Source organism: Daktulosphaira vitifoliae, unplaced genomic scaffold (assembly GCF_025091365.1).
Source record: "Daktulosphaira vitifoliae isolate Bord-2020 unplaced genomic scaffold, ASM2509136v1 Scaffold_2, whole genome shotgun sequence".
Lineage (NCBI taxonomy): Eukaryota > Metazoa > Arthropoda > Insecta > Hemiptera > Phylloxeridae > Daktulosphaira > Daktulosphaira vitifoliae.
Window position 1 is genome coordinate 12,509,321 of NW_026099573.1, and position 16,513 is coordinate 12,525,833.

The following is a 16,513-nucleotide window of genomic DNA, read 5'->3' on the forward strand; positions in this document are numbered from 1 at the left end:
GATTGAGCGTATACAGACACAAAAAAAAAAAAAACACATCATAGTAAAATTAATACCTTCTCAGCTTCGCATCGAAGCTAAAATATCTTGTGAAATTCTTATATTACTCAACGTTTTTGTTAAATTACGTAATTCGTTTCTTTTTTGAGACTATAAATAGCAAAAAAAAATATTTTAATTTCTATTATTTTTATAATAACCATAGATAAAATAAACATTTGTAGCTAACAAATGGTGTAATATTCCAAAACGAAAGCGAGTTACAATTAATTTTTATCACGAATGTATTTGTTTTGATTTAATTAAAATTACTACCCTTGTAGTGTTTTATATAAGTTGATATTAGTATTGTTTATTTTTAATATTTGTTAAAAATGCCACGTCAACACAATTTATTTAGTTGGCTCACTGAATAATTAATTTTTTGGCAGTAAGCTGCTTTCTCTAAGAAACTGAATGCACGTTTTGTTTTTTTTTGCGTTTAATTTTCTAGTTGTAAAACTTAACTTTTCGAAAGTGCAAATTTGGTGATTGATATTTTTTTTGTTTACTAGAGAAAAACTCAAATCCCTAGAAAGTATAAAGTAGATTTTGTAAAAATACTTAAAAAATGTTCTTACAGTATGGAACGTTTTTCTGTTTTAATCGAATAGTATTTAAAAAAATCTAGTATTTTATTCATCTTGGAATGATGTAGATTTTCCATTGCTATGCATAAAACTTAAAAATTTGGTAATTTTCAGTGAACACTGTGGTTTTTGGCTTAATTGACCAATAATTCGGCGAATTCGAGATTATGATAAGTTAATAGTTGGATTATCAAAAAGTCATTCCAATAAGTTTTGAAAACTAAAATTTTAATATTTACTATTAAAAGATAACTGTAATTTCTTTGGGCATTCTTTTTTAATACCAGAACTAAGGAGAACACTTCATAATTATAGCATTGATAACTTAAATTAGATATAATTTGTGATTATTTGAAATATTGTTGTGCAAATAGAAGCATTAGTAATGACGTACATAAACGCTAAAAAAAAAATAACTATTAAGTAAAACAAATAGACTTTCAGCTACGCCTTGAAATTAAAATATTCTCTTTAATACTCTTTAATTTTCATTTCAGTATTATAACTATTATAAATGAGGATTCACTCAAATAATATAATTATAGAGAGTGTTCAATTAGTGAGGAATCGGGTTTTTATTGTTCTCATTGTTTGTAACAATTTACCTGTTTCCTTATTTACTAAACATTCTGTATAATATTATAAAAATAAAGAGTCATAAAATTTAAAAATAAATTGGTAAGTGTTTTTAACTGGTAAATAATGTTTAACTAAATAAAGTTCGTCTTAAATTAAGGTGAATACTATAGTTATGCTGTTATTAAATTTTGTACTGTCTATTATTGTTTCTTTGTATTAAGATGAAAATGAATCTAAAATATTATTTTAGCGTTTCAATTTTGTGGAGTTTGAAATATATTTTAACTTTAAATGCTAGTGATACTGAACTCAAGTTATACTTAGTGGAAGTTGTAAATCACATTATATATCATGATCAATTTAAAGACAAAACAGATTCATGGAATAATTTAAATACAACAGACGACTCTATATTTTTATTAAACACATCATCTAAAAAAATGATAAATGATCTTAATATTACACCTCAAATATTTAGTTCAATTATAGTGTCAATTAACTATAGATATGCTAAATTTTTAAAAATATATAACAGTTATGTAATGATAATAATAAGTGAATGTGAAAACTATTACAATAAAAAAATATTTAACAAATTTATCGAATGCACCAATATAATTCACAATGTTATTGGTTGTTCAAATGGAATGTTTGAAATTTTAAATGATATTTTGATGTTTATTAATATCTTGGATGTCAATACTATATTTCCTGAATATGTATTGCCATATACTGTAGTTAATGAGATTAATACTGTTCATGTATTCACTGCAATAACAAAACCATGTACGTTTACTTATAAAAAATCGAATGGAGCTTTTGATACAGACGATGCCTGCGAGTATCTTTTAAGTATCAAGCATTTCCATACTGAAGTAACTCATATGCTTGAAAATATTTCGTGTTTAGATAAAATCAGCCATATAAATAATAATTTTATTTATAAATATATACTTGAAAAGTATAACCAGAAATACGCATTACAAAAAGAAATAGACAAAAGTTTTGTTGAATTTATTTGTGATGATGTCAAAGTATTTTATAAAGAAACTATCAAAAATGAGAATGAAAATCTTGGGTTTCAAGAATTATTAAATCAAACTTTACCTGGGTAAGATAATAATTACTAAAATTATTGCGTATTAAGGTTATTATGATTATTTTTAGCTTTAAGCATTATATCATTGATAATAATTAAGTATCAGTGTGTTTCGACAACATTGAATTAGCGTTGTATGACTCCATTCAATGGCCTAATAAAAGTTACTATCAAGTTAGTAAAAAGAAGTAAAGATATTTTTTTAATTAAATCATTATTTAATTAATAACATAGCTAATTATGTAGGTTGTTTTTTTTTAAAAAAAATTAAGACGACACCCTTATAAAGTTTCAAGCTATAATTATGAAATATACTTCATAATTGATAATTTGCGACAAACGTGTATTTAAAAGTTATATCATCAATATTATTTTTATTTAAAAAATAATCCGCTGTTTCATTAAATTATGATAATCTTGTTTATTACAATATGATATAATTATAATAATGTAGTCTTATTATATGCAGGGCGATATTGATATGCATATTAATTTAGGAAATTGTATTAAATACTCATTTCCTTGAAAACTATTAAAAATGTTCAAAAATAAAAACAATTTAAACTATAATAATGTGTCGTAAAAATTTTTTCTATACAATCATGGTTACAAATTAAGACTTCGATTTTATTTAACGGTAACCATTGTTTTTAGTTATTTGATATAGTAGAAAAAACATTTTGTTTTTATTATATTTTTTATTTGATCCGCCGTTCTTCCGTTATTGCTTGTTAATGCTTAGCGATTTTTAATACGTTAATCAGTTAATTTGTTGTTTAGCGTACAGTAGTTTTCATTTTTTCATGATGTCTCATAAACAGGAATTAATTCACAATTCATGATATCTGTTACATACGATACCAATAATAAATACTGATGATAATTTATGACCAACTGAAACAGGTTATTGTTAATTCTCGTGTATGAAAACCACATTATTGAAGAACAAAGTATAACCTTAGAGAACTTGTACATCCTCCATTGTATTAAATTTTTTTAATCTCATAATTCGTAATATAAATTTGTATTCAAAATAAAAATAATGAAATAAAAAATTATAAAATAATAATAAATAATATAAAATAATTTTATGCTTATAGGCTTGTACCACCGTTGAAAGTTGTTGATACTGAACATAGGATTGCTGCACTAAACAAATTATATGCAAAACGTTATTTTGAGCCTTTTAAGAATATTAAAATTATCTTAGAAAATTTTTTGAAAATAGACGCGAGTATATTATTTCAAAATGAAGTGAATTCTTTTAACTTGCAGCAAAATGAAAAATATTTTGAACAATTATTGTGGTGTAGGTATATCGAAATATTTAAAAAGTATGAAATATTTTTAACCATCATAATTAGCCATTGTAGATTTGAAGAATTAAAAGGTACTATATATAATAAACAGTATGTAGAATGCATAAATCAATTGCGTAGTTCAGTATCGTTTTCTGTTAGTATGATTAAATTGTTATTATCTGCTATGGCAATTCTAAAAAAATTATACATTTGGAAGTATCACGAAAGTAATCATAATTGCATGAATAAACTAGCGAATATTGTAACAGAATTATTTTATGATCTAAAAGCTCTAAATATTGGTCCATATGAAAATACTAATACTGTGAATGAAATAATAGCGAAAGCGTATCTTGACCAATTATCCGAGACTCATGAGAAATTAAAAAATGGTTTACATAGTGAAATGGGTAGTCGCTTAAGATTTCGTTGCGAATATTTTGAAAACTTCACAGATACTGCTATATTTTATAGATCATATAGTAATCTGAAGTTTTCAACCAAACATGATGGTCCACTTTATAAACTTATTTGTTTACATATAAATAGATTTTGTAATGAAATTATTGAAAATGATTATAAAAATCTAGGCTTTAATGATTTAATATAAATATTATCCATATACATTTTTAAAAATATATTGGTTGTAATTATTTTTAAAATTATATAACGAATATTATTGTGATATGATATTTAAATGAGACCCGAGCCCTCTTATTCATCTCTCTATTAATACTCAAGAAAACTTAAAAGTACTCAATCAATTATTAGTTAATATTTTTGACTGGTCGCTTAACCTAGATTATTAATTCATTAATTACTGGTAATATAAGATTGTTACGTTTATTAAATTATTAATGATTGTTGTTAATCACTTTACAATAACATTTCTACCTCGCATATGAAAGTTGTTTGCATACTTCGTTTGAGTCAGCGGGAGTCGGCTATAAGAACTCGTGAGTTCTTAAAGGGTTTCATCTTTAACTGCGTAGCTTAAAATGCTGAAAACATTAAATTCAAACAGGTTTTATAAATCACTTTAAATAGTTGTAATTGATTAAAAATAAGCATAAAAATGGCTTTTAAATGCAGGAATGCGTTATCGTCATAGACTAGTTTTAGCGTTAATCATTGTAGTTTATCATAAAACATTTATTAGTAATAGAAATAAATTTCACAAAGTTGTTATTTGATTTTGGACAATTGTCATAGGTTATGTTATAAAAACTTATAATCAGTTGAATATTTATGAATTATCCTATATTACAAATGATTAAAAAAATTTTCAATTACAAATTACATTGTATACATATTATAAATTATTGTAAACGTAAGTAAATAGGTTGTAAGCTAAACTCAAATATAATAACCTAACTTTACAAGAACCCTAATTAAATAATTAATTATTTAATAATAAAGTTAAAGCCAGATTGATACTTAATCTATCAAGTGCAGACTTGACCATTATTAAATTAACACTAAATGATGGTAAAAATATTATAGTAGCTTCAGGATACTTACCATATTAGGTCACAAACCCAGGTAGGGACCTAACTATGCTTTTTAATTATTGCAAAAATGAAAAATTAGAACGCATCCTAGGTATGGATGCTAATGCACCCCACACTATTTGGGGGAGCAGTAACATCAACCAAAGAGGAGAGGTAATAATAGATCTTTTGCTGACTACAGACCTCAGTATACTGAATAGAGGTAGCGAACCTACCTTTGTAATCAGGAACAGGCAGGAAGTCATTGATCTGACAGTTTGCTCAAAAGGGTTACTTCAAAAGATGAAAGGGTGGAAAGTACCCTCCGAACCTTCTCTTTCTGATCATAGGCACTTACGATTGACTTTTGAATTAACAAAGTGACCTCGTTACCCGAATAACCTACAATATAGATTGGGGTCGAGACAGAGTACTAAAAGGGCTGTAAACATACTACAGGACTCCATTGTCTCGGCTTACATAGAAAACTGTCATTTAATAGAAAGGAAAGGTACAAGACAGGGTGTAGCTTGGTAGAATGCTAACAATTGTCTAAATTAAGAAAGAGTTCACGTAAGCTTTTAAATAAAGCAATGAAATCAGGTTTGGAAAAACACTGGGAATCCTATAAGGACGCCCAAAGGAACTACAAATTTGCATTGAAAAAGTCCAAAAGAGAAAGCTATAAGAAGTTCTGTAGAGATATACAACAACTCCCTATATCAACAAGACTTCTGCGATCAATGAGGAATGGACCAAACAAAACTGTCGAGGCAATACTACTGCCTGACGGAATGTTCACCAATAACGATAATGAAATATTGTCACATTTGATAAACACACATTTTCCTGACTCTGTAATTAACAACAGAGAACATTCACATGATGCACAGGACAAACGTGTGGCTTGTGCTGATTGGAGTCTAACCAGGAAAGTGATAACCCCAAGTGGAATAAGATGGGAAATATAAGCTTTTTAAAAATGCAGGCTGTGACGAAATTTTCTCTGCACTTCAGCAAGAAGGGTTAGAGATAATCGTCCCCTATCTCTGCAAAATATTTAGGGCATGCCTTGCCTATGGTTATCAAACGGAAGCTGGCGAAAGGTCAGGGTGGTGTTTATACCCAAATCAAACCGCACTAACTATTATGAAGCAAAATCCTACTGACCAATAAGTCTTACTTCTTTTCTTCTGTAGTCTATGGCTAAATTTATTGATAGGTACTTCAAGGAGGGGCCTCTAAAGGAGAACCCTTTACATGAAAACCAACATGCGTATCAAACGGGGAAATCTACTAATACAGCTCTACACTGCTTAACTACTAAGATAGGGAAAGCTGTGGAGAATAAAATGTATGCTGTTAATATTTGTGAATGGACTGTAATCATAAAATATTATAAACGAGTATGAAGCTCTACCATGTGTAAACTATATAAAATTTTGTTATAACCTAACTGCATGAGTAACCTACGCAGGTTAAACAAGTAATACTATATGCGTAACGTCGTGTAGCTTAATCTGTGAATATTGTGCAAAGGCCCTTAACATGTCGTGGTATCCGCAGAGTACCGATGGCACATAACAATAGAGTACCACCTTGCACGAGTACCTTAGACGTCAATCGACCACTGCAGTGCGCCGACAACGATGATTATAAAGCGGAAATAATTAAAATATAGTTCAGGCACCATCCTCTAATTATTTCTTTCCGATTACGTGAATTATGCCTAACGTAGCTGTGCGCAGGTGAACTCACGCAGTTAGTTTATTTAGAATTGCTCTAAATGTTACTATCAATAATATTGTGTTATTTATAAATTTGTCTATTATAGACAAATTTATTCTATGCAATAAAAACAAACTTACTTATACTGAATAATCAAACACAAAACAACTTGCTTTATTAAGAAAATAACAAAAAAACGAAACAACAAAATTTGTNCTTTATTAAGAAAATAACAAAAAAACGAAACAACAAATAAATTAATATGAAATATAGAAAATAATATTTGCTGCGTCCTTTTTCCTTTACTTGGTTCTTGAACACTGACCGTTGTTGAGACTACAAGCAACCCTCATGCCCTCTCAGCCTGGTAGGTAGCACCAAACCCTTCTGTGACGCTAGGCAGTTGGTCAACCGATCCAAACTACCTGTCGCTCTGTTTGCCGACATATGCAGTAGGTATATTTCTGGACATCGAAGGGGCTTTTGACAATACTTCCTTCGATGCTATGTACGAATCTGCACAACAGCATGGAATAGAACCACTTATTACTAAGTGGATAGAATCCATGCTCAAGGTACACTCCATTTCAGTGACAATCATGACACTCTTACTCTAAATGGACAAGAAATTAGCTTAAAATCGGAAGTAAAATACTTAGGTATTATCTTGGATAGTAAGCTAAAATGGAAATCACATGTTGAGTCAAGAATCAAAAAAGCAATGACCACATTGTGGACTTGCAGTAGAGCCTTGGGAAAGACATGGNCCACATTGTGGACTTGCAGCAGAGCCTTGGGAAAGACATGGGGTCTTAAACCAAGAGTTATGTATTGGTTGTACACGTCAGTGATTAAACCTATGATATTGTACGGTGCCCTGGTCTGGTGGACCAGAACAGCACTCATTACAGCTAGGAAAGAACTTAGTCGCATACAGAGAATGGCTGCTATTGCCATCACTGGAGCATTAAGAACTACACCAACGGTCGCATTAGAGGAACTAATTGGATTGCCTCCTCTGCATCTAGAGGTGAAAGCTCACGCCAAAGCCACAGCACTAAGATTCCACAACTTAGGTATGTGGACTAAATACTAAAAGAGACAGACCAGGGGTTTTTGGAATACCCCTTGGAATATATCAAACCGGTTCTTAAGAATAACATTCCCTGCAAAGTGGAGATCACTACATGTAGAGAATAGAATATTAACCACCTGACTGAAAAAGGAGGATTTGTGATATATACAGATGGATCCAAAAAATCAGGAAAGGTAGGTGCTGGAATTTGTGGCTTAAAGCCACGAATAAATGTCAGTATGTCATTGGGCACAGCACCTTATGTTTTCCAAGCAGACGTGATGGCGATACTGGTTNTGTTTTCCAAGCAGAGGTGATGGCGATACTGGTAGGGGCTCAGAACCTGCTGGTATACAAAAATAGGAAGATAACTATCTTAAGTGATAGTCAAGCGGCTTTGAAAGCACTCTGTAACGATCAGGTGAATTCAAAGCTGGTTCTAGAATCCAAGGAAACTTTAGAATCACTATCGAGGTTCAACAAAGTTACACTAGCGTGGGTACCCGGGACACAACGGTGTCACTGGAAATGAGAATGCTGACTTTCTAGCCAGGAATGGAACAGAGAACACCTATGTTGGACCAGAACTAGTGGTAGGACTCACTGAGCAATCGCTCAAAGCGCAACGCAAGAATTGGTGCAAAGAACAACACAGGAAAATCTGAAAGCACTTGGTAGTACCTAGATAATCTAAAATGTTTATCAAAACCCCTAGTCTATTGCTAGGTGATCTTAATAGCATTACTAGACATCAAATAAGCATCCTTACTGGTCTACTGATAGGACATGGTAACCTGATTAAACATCTTAACGCAATGGGGGTATTGGAATCACCATTGTGCAGGAAGTGTGGAGTAGAAGAGGAAGACTCATTTCACATCATGTGCGAATGTGAAGCCTTGTCCACACTAAGATCAAACTACTTGAGTAAACCTTTTCCTGAAAAAGAAGATATTAAAAACTTAAAACCCAGAGAGATACTTAATTTCGCCAGAAAGACAGGACGACTCTTTGGTCATCTATAGAGGTGACTTTATGGTTGGTAATGTATTAACACTTCGTGATAATACTTAGGAGGGTAAACCGAATTAAGACAATTCGGTATGAGGTGCGTACAATGGACCAACAGGCATGGGCATTATGTTCACCTTGATAATAATTAAAACTAAAACTAACCCAGTTTTTTCAACGTAACGTAAAATTATTACAATTAGTTGAAGATATTACCCTCAAAAATTGAAAAAAAATTCTTAGCTATCAATTAAACAGTTACTTATCCCATGTTCTCAATACATAACATTAAAATCATTCATTTTTAATGTTTTCAAAGTATTTATTGACGAATCAAGTTTGATATGATGGGTTTCAACTACAAAATTAAATCATTTTACTTTGTAATTTAATAATTTTTTTACTCTATTTGTGTGCGCTACTACTAGACTATAATATTCAAATTTTTTTGTAACATGTTGCTATATAAATCATTTCTAATAAAAATGATTGCTAGTTTCTCCTGAATTAACAATGGATTTTTACAATTGTAATCAAAATTTATAATACGCTCAATTGAGTAGATCAGGGGTCGGTAATTAGGTTCCATGGCAGTCCAAATAATTTGAAAAAAAAATTTTGAGGGCCAGATAAAACTTAATATGTTTATTTTTGTATTAAAAACATAGTTTAAGACAAATTATTTAATATAATATAAATTATGAAAGTATTAAACTTAAATTAATAAAATAATAAAAATACAAATTTATACATAAATTTACTTTACTTATTTTAATGAGAAAAATGACATTTCTTGTCCTAAGCTAATTTTTTGAAATTGGTACTCTCGGAGAGCAACATATGCGCAGAGTGTTTTTAAGGTGGAGATCAGTTAATCTTAAACGATATTTATTCTTTAAAAACGTCATTTTGGAGAACGAAGTTTCACATATGTATGTGGAGCCAAACATGGTAGCTATTTTTATAGCCAGTTTTCTACAGTTAATGTACTTATCTAAAATATGCTTTGTCCAAAAATCTTCAGTAGATGCAGTTTTGTATTGTTGCAATGAAATATCTTCTTGCAATTCAATAATTTCTATTTGAAGTGAAGATTGTGGATATTGGAAAATTTCGTAGCTACGTCAATCCATTCTCCTGTTTGAGAAACTTCAAAAGGATTTTTTAAAAATTGCGAAAGTTTTCTAATTTCTGCAAAGTCTTTGAATCTTTTGGAAACTTCTTTGCTGAGATCAGACAAAAAACTTAAAAACACTGTGCAATCTATATTGGAATTATTTTTATATTCAAGCATTGTTGGAAAATGAATAAAATCTTGATTTTTAATATCTTGTTCAAATATTTCAAGTTTTCGACGGAAAGCAGATACAGTTGATATCAGATCACAAATTAATTTTTATTTCCTTGTAACTCAGTATTAAGTGCATTTAAATATTCAAGAATATCTTTAAAAATGCCACAGCTAGTATTACTCTTGTTTGTTAAAAATTTATGATACTGTTTTGATTCTTACGAATCCAATTTTTCCAAGAACGTGATTACTTCTACTTTTATGTTCCAAAAGCGTTCGAGGTATTGTTCGTCTTGTATTTCAATGGAAATAATGCCAATAATTCATCTCTAAATACTCTACTTTCAACATCAAAAAATCGCACAAATATTGAGATCTGTTCCGAATCAATAATATCACATGATTCATCAAATGCTAATGCGTAGCATGGTGCTTTCTGTNAAATATGCTTTGTCCAAAAATCTTCAGTAGATGCAGTTTTGTATTGTTGCAATGAAATATCTTCTTGCAATTCAATAATTTCTATTTGAAGTGAAGATTGTGGATATTGGAAAATTTCGTAGCTACGTCAATCCATTCTCCTGTTTGAGAAACTTCAAAAGGATTTTTTAAAAATTGCGAAAGTTTTCTAATTTCTGCAAAGTCTTTGAATCTCTTGGAAAATTCTTCGATGAGATCGGACAAAAACTTAAAAACACTGTGCAATCTATATTGGAATTATTTTTATATTCAAGCATTGTTGGAAAATGAATAAAATCTTGATTTTTAATATCTTGTTCAAATATTTCAAGTTTTCGACGGAAAGCAGATACAGTTGATATCAGATCACAAGTTAATTTTTATTTCCTTGTAACTCAGTATTAAGTGCATTTAAATATTCAAGAATATCTTTAAAAATGCCACAGCTAGAATATTACTCTTGTTTGTTAAAAATTTATGATACTGTTTTGATTCTTACGAATCCAATTTTTCCAAGAACGTGATTACTTCTACTTTTATGTTCCAAAAGCGTTCGAGGTATTGTTCGTCTTGTATTTCAATGGAAATAATGCCAATAATTCATCTCTAAATACTCTACTTTCAACATCAAAAAATCGCACAAATATTGAGATCTGTTCCGAATCAATAATATCACATGATTCATCAAATGCTAATGCGTAGCATGGTGCTTTCTGTAAATGGAAATTAAACTATTTTTGTTGTCATCAGCCAAAATTTCGGTTCTCCTTGTATTGCTTCTTGCTGATAAAGGAATACTTTGAAAAGCATTAATGATGTCCTTATTTTCTTCAAAAAGTGCAGTGGCCACTTCTAACATACATTCTTTGACAATCTCTGAGTCTGAAAATGGCTTTTGGTGTTTATTTAACGTCCAGCATACACGCAATGCTGCTTCAACAGACTTTTCTTGCCAACTCATACTTTTTACTAACATAGTTGTGCTATTTTTGTAAGACGAGAGACACGTGTAGATCTTATCTTTACGCGCTGCACTGCCAAGAGAAAACTTTTTATCAAAATCTTTATGAATTGTTTCATGATGCCGCTTTAAATTGGCACATTTGATAACAGCAACTGTACTGTTGCATAAGAGACAAACTGGAGTGGCCCCAGTCCTTTCTGGTAATATGAAACAATATTGTTCAGTCCATTCAGTCAGAAACTTTCTGTTTTCATTATCGACTTTACGTTTTTTAGAAAACATATTCGATTGCGCTAAAATAATATTTATAAATTTAATTATTCGTTTAAACACGACAAACCGCGATGCAATAACAATGACGATTTAACACGAACTGAAAAATTATTAAGTGTTACAAACAATAACTTATAATATTACTAATAACTTATAATATTATAATAGTACCTATAACTGTCCTGTGTTGTGTTATCTAGACTATTATTATAAACAACAATAAACGATGAACGCCATCGTAATCTCCAAATACATTATAAAAATAGAACATATTTCTATTATGTGTGGAAACCGGCATTGAAGAAAACTATTTTTGGCGGTCCAGTTATTTTCCCATTGCGGGCCGGATATGGCCCGCGGGCCGCCAATTGCCGATTACTGGAGTAGATCTTTAAATAACTTTTTTTTTTTGGTTTTTTTAGTTAAAGTAAATCATAAAAATTTCTGTATATAACATGACATAAAAAAAAATCTAAGATCGAACGGACGTAGCCCACGAAATTTGAAAAGTCACCTTACATTTTGAACATACCTCGTATTTCAATTGTAGAATCTTTTTAATCACCAAATATAAATGATTAATATTATTTCTATTTCAGTTATCTATTACGTTAAAAATGCAAAAAAATATAGAGCTTTTCTGATAAATTTACTATAAATAGTAATTTTAAAAATTCCTGACTGCATATTAGTTTTAACTATACAATTTTTTTAACTCTCATAAATTTTTTTATTTAATGATTTTAATTTCAAACTTGCAAATTGAGCTAAAAGTTATGGTAAATAAAATTAATTTTTTTTTACTATAAACATTCACAAAAATCAAGTTTAAATGATTAAAAAAATAGGTTAAATATGTCATTTTCCTTATTTTTAACATATTAATAATCAAAATCAGTATTAATTTAAAACAATTTTTTTTTGTTCTTAATTATTTATTTTATATATAAATACTTATTTTTTAATAATAAGTAATAATATTAAAACTTAGAAGTGATAGAAAAAGTTTAATTGCATATTAAAAAACACCAAGAAAAGTTGATTTAGAAAAGTTTATTTTTGTTTCTGATGAAAGTTCCTTGTAATCCATTTTATAAATCTTATAACTTTATTATAAGTAACGAACATTATTTATTGAAAAGTATTGCGTTAAACTCTAATTTTTATACGCGTTAAAAGTTAAGAAATATACTACAACTTTATTATTTTTATAATGTCTCTGTAAAAATTACAATATTAAATTATTTAATATTAATTTCATACTAAATTTAATTACTAAAATTGTTATTTATTCATGTATAATAATTATAAATAAAATCGGGATAAAATTAAGGGAATAAGAGTTATTGTTGTTTTTGAAATAATCTACCAATTTCTTAAAATTAAACACTATCTAAAGATTTGCATCGAAGCGTTTCTTATGATAGCGGTTTTAATCACTGTCAGATATCATCTTTACTTGTCCCAACTATGCCACGTCCATACTGTGCCGTGACCTTACTGTGCTACCGTTTTTTTTTTTTAATAATTTTTGTCAAACAAATTTTTTTTAAGAGCTGATTCTAGTTTAAGAGGTTTAAAACATTATTAACACTAAATAATGTATTAAATATCAAATTTTCAGTGTGTAATAATTCAAATAGTTCAACTAATATGATTGAAATAATTCGTAATTAATTGAAATATTATTAGTAATTACAACTAATTGTTTTACTGAATCGTTGAAATTTTATGAGAAACTATTTTATGAAAATAATAATAAGTAAATTAAATATAAATAATATTTAAGTTCTTTACTTCATTAAAGATATTAGTAAAATATTATTTCGATTAAAAACTTTAATGGCATATAGATTGAAGCAACTGTGTCAATATTTTTCTAAAATACTAATGATATATTTAACTTCACTTAATATTAACTCAATTGCAAAAATAAGTACGTTTTTTTGATTAAAAATTATTTTGGCATACAATATAAAATTGAAGTTAATATTTCTAATATATATTAAATTTTAAGAATACTATTAATTAATTAGTAGTAATCTTTTATAAATACTATTTAAAGGCGTGACACGGTACCGTTTTTTTTGCGATATGTTTAATACAAGGTTACCTCATCTCCTTCTTCAATATTATTATTAACTAATATACTATAATTTATTCAAGCATAAGTATTTACCTACTCTTATAATCAATTATAAATGTTTATAAGAAATAGGCTTTCAAACTTAATATTAAATATTGCTTCTCATTATTAACTGATAAATTCGTTTATTTGATATGAAATAAAATTTAATATTAACTAACATCACACAGTCTTTCTTTTCAATAGGTCGCACAAAATTTTTGCAAAATAAACAAATATTTTGTTAATATCTACTATACAAAACGGCAATCTTAAACAATTTTTTTTCACATTTTTCATAAATTTTAACGTCTTACTATTTTTAATAAATTAAAAAAATATACTATAGTATATATCATGAATAGTTTGTATAGTCTCAAATATAAAATTAATTAAGAAACGTAATTAACGTAAAATAATAATTGGATCTAAATTTCTCATAATTTTATGACACACTAGATATTACCACTGAAATTTATATTTTGATCCAAGCTCTATACAAATGGGTAAAGCTGATAATAATATCTACAAAAAATTGTGTAATACCGATTTTAATTTTCGTTTACTCATAGAAGACAAGTGTTTGCCAAGTGTTTCTTTTTATATCGAAATTTTGTTTTTATGCAATATAAAAAATTGCCCTTTTTTTGGAGAGTTATATTCTATATTTTATTTAATACCCAATAAATTTTAGAAATTGTAATTTCATATAATTTTTCTATTTTCATTTTAAAGTACATTGCATAAGCTTTAATTTAATGTAGATATAAAGATTATAGATTTTTTGGAACGTTATTGAAAATTTAAAAAAATAAAATTTGATTTGTTTTGTTTTGTTTTTTTAAGCCTTCGTGATATATTTGTGAATGATCATATTTTCAAAAAAAATATTTTAATAGAGAGACAAAGGTTAATAGTATTATCAATAAAAATTTCTCATTAAAATTTTTTAAAAGGTTGTTATAATATAAAGTCAAATTGTCAATATCAACTGTTTTATAATAACTGTATTTTTTTGGGACATTTCTCTATATTATCACGACTGAGGGGAATTTTTCAAAATTATTTTGTTGATAACTTTAACTTGAACAAAATTAATCTATAAGAGGCGAAGTCATCTTGTAATCGGATAGAAAAAAAACGGCAGAGTTAAAAAAAAAGCTTCTCAGCTACCCATCGAAGCTACAAAAAAAAAAGAACTTAATCCAGTTGTAACGAAAAAGCTGTCATAAAACCTAAAAATATTGTCAATTACGTGTTGTTAACAGGTAAATGTGGTCTATATTTAAAAATAAAGCAAGTGTAATAATAATAGTGACATTCAAATTTTTATTAATTTGAATTTGTTTTTACAATAAAATCTCTGCATCACAAGTCATTGGTTTTTTAATAATTTCATTGTCAATTGTTATTTTTTCGTTTTAAGATAAAAATGAATCTAAAATTTTATTTTAGCGTTTCAATTTTGTGGAGTTTGAAATATAGTTTAACTTTAAATGTTAGTGATACTGAACTCAAGTTATACTTAGTTGAGGTTGTAAATCACATTATATATCATGATCAATTTCAAGAGAAATTTAATATATGGCAAAATATAATTGTAACGGATGACTCTAAAAAATTAAACATATCATTAAAAAAAAAAATAACAGCTTCTAATATTACACCACGGGTATTTAGTTACATACTAAATTCAATTAACTGCAGATATGCGAAATTATTACAAATATATGATAGCTACCTAACGATAATGAAAAGTGAATGTGAAAATTATTACAATAAAAAATTATTTAATAAATTTATCGAATGCACCAATATAATTCACAATGTTGTTTGTAGTTCAAAAGGAATATTTAAAATTTTACATGACAATTTGATATTTATCAATAACTTGAAAATCAATAAAATATTTTCTGAGTATGAAGCACCATATACTATAATTAAGGAAATTCATAATGTTTATACATACACTTCATCAAAAACAAAACCGTGTGCGTCTACTTATATAAAACCAAATGGAGATTTTGATACAGATGACGCCATTAAAGATCTTTTAAATATAAAAAATTTCTATACTACAGTGATTGCTTATATCCTTCATAATCGTCAATTGCTAGATACAACCAATAATATGAATAGTAATATTATTCGTAAATATTTGCTAGAAAAGTACAATGAAAAATATGTGTTACAGCAAGAAATAGATAAAAGTTTTGTTCAATTTATTTATGATGATCTCATAATATTTTTTAAAGAAAATATCAAAAATGAGAAAGATAACCTTGGATTTCAAGAATTATTACATCCAATTGTGCCTGGGTAAGATAATAATTACTAAAATTATTGCTTATTCAGGTTATTATAATTATTTTTAGCTTTAAGCTTACAACATTAATAAATAATAACTAGGTAATAATAAGTTTCGATAATTTTTAATTGTGTGTCATTGTTGCATCTTTTTATTAGTTATTTAATAATAACGATACTTG

The 16,513-nt window shown here is 28.0% G+C and overlaps 2 protein-coding genes across 8 annotated transcripts in view; both read left to right on the forward strand.

Moving 5' to 3' along the window:
• The window catches only part of LOC126900031 (uncharacterized), a 238,638-nt gene that overhangs the window by 52,027 nt on the left and 170,098 nt on the right, over nucleotides 1-16,513 (forward strand). The window contains exons 1-2 of one of the 7 annotated variants that reach the window (XM_050675407.1): nucleotides 14,890-15,292; nucleotides 15,480-16,343. The exons of 4 other annotated variants lie outside the window; for them this stretch is intronic. In XM_050675407.1, coding sequence (XP_050531364.1) covers nucleotides 15,775-16,343 — 569 coding nt within the window. In that variant the 5' untranslated portion in view covers nucleotides 14,890-15,292; nucleotides 15,480-15,774. Of the gene's footprint in view, nucleotides 1-14,886; nucleotides 16,344-16,513 lie in introns of those variants that run through there. 2 more of the 7 variants (XM_050675401.1, XM_050675399.1) reach the window with 2 other exon arrangements.
• LOC126900033 (uncharacterized) lies at nucleotides 1,347-4,742 on the forward strand. The gene is made up of 2 exons (XM_050675408.1): nucleotides 1,347-2,319; nucleotides 3,408-4,742. The coding sequence occupies exons 1-2, from the start codon at nucleotides 1,430-1,432 to the stop codon at nucleotides 4,216-4,218; spliced, it is 1,701 nt and encodes a 566-aa protein (XP_050531365.1). The 5' UTR covers nucleotides 1,347-1,429; the 3' UTR covers nucleotides 4,219-4,742.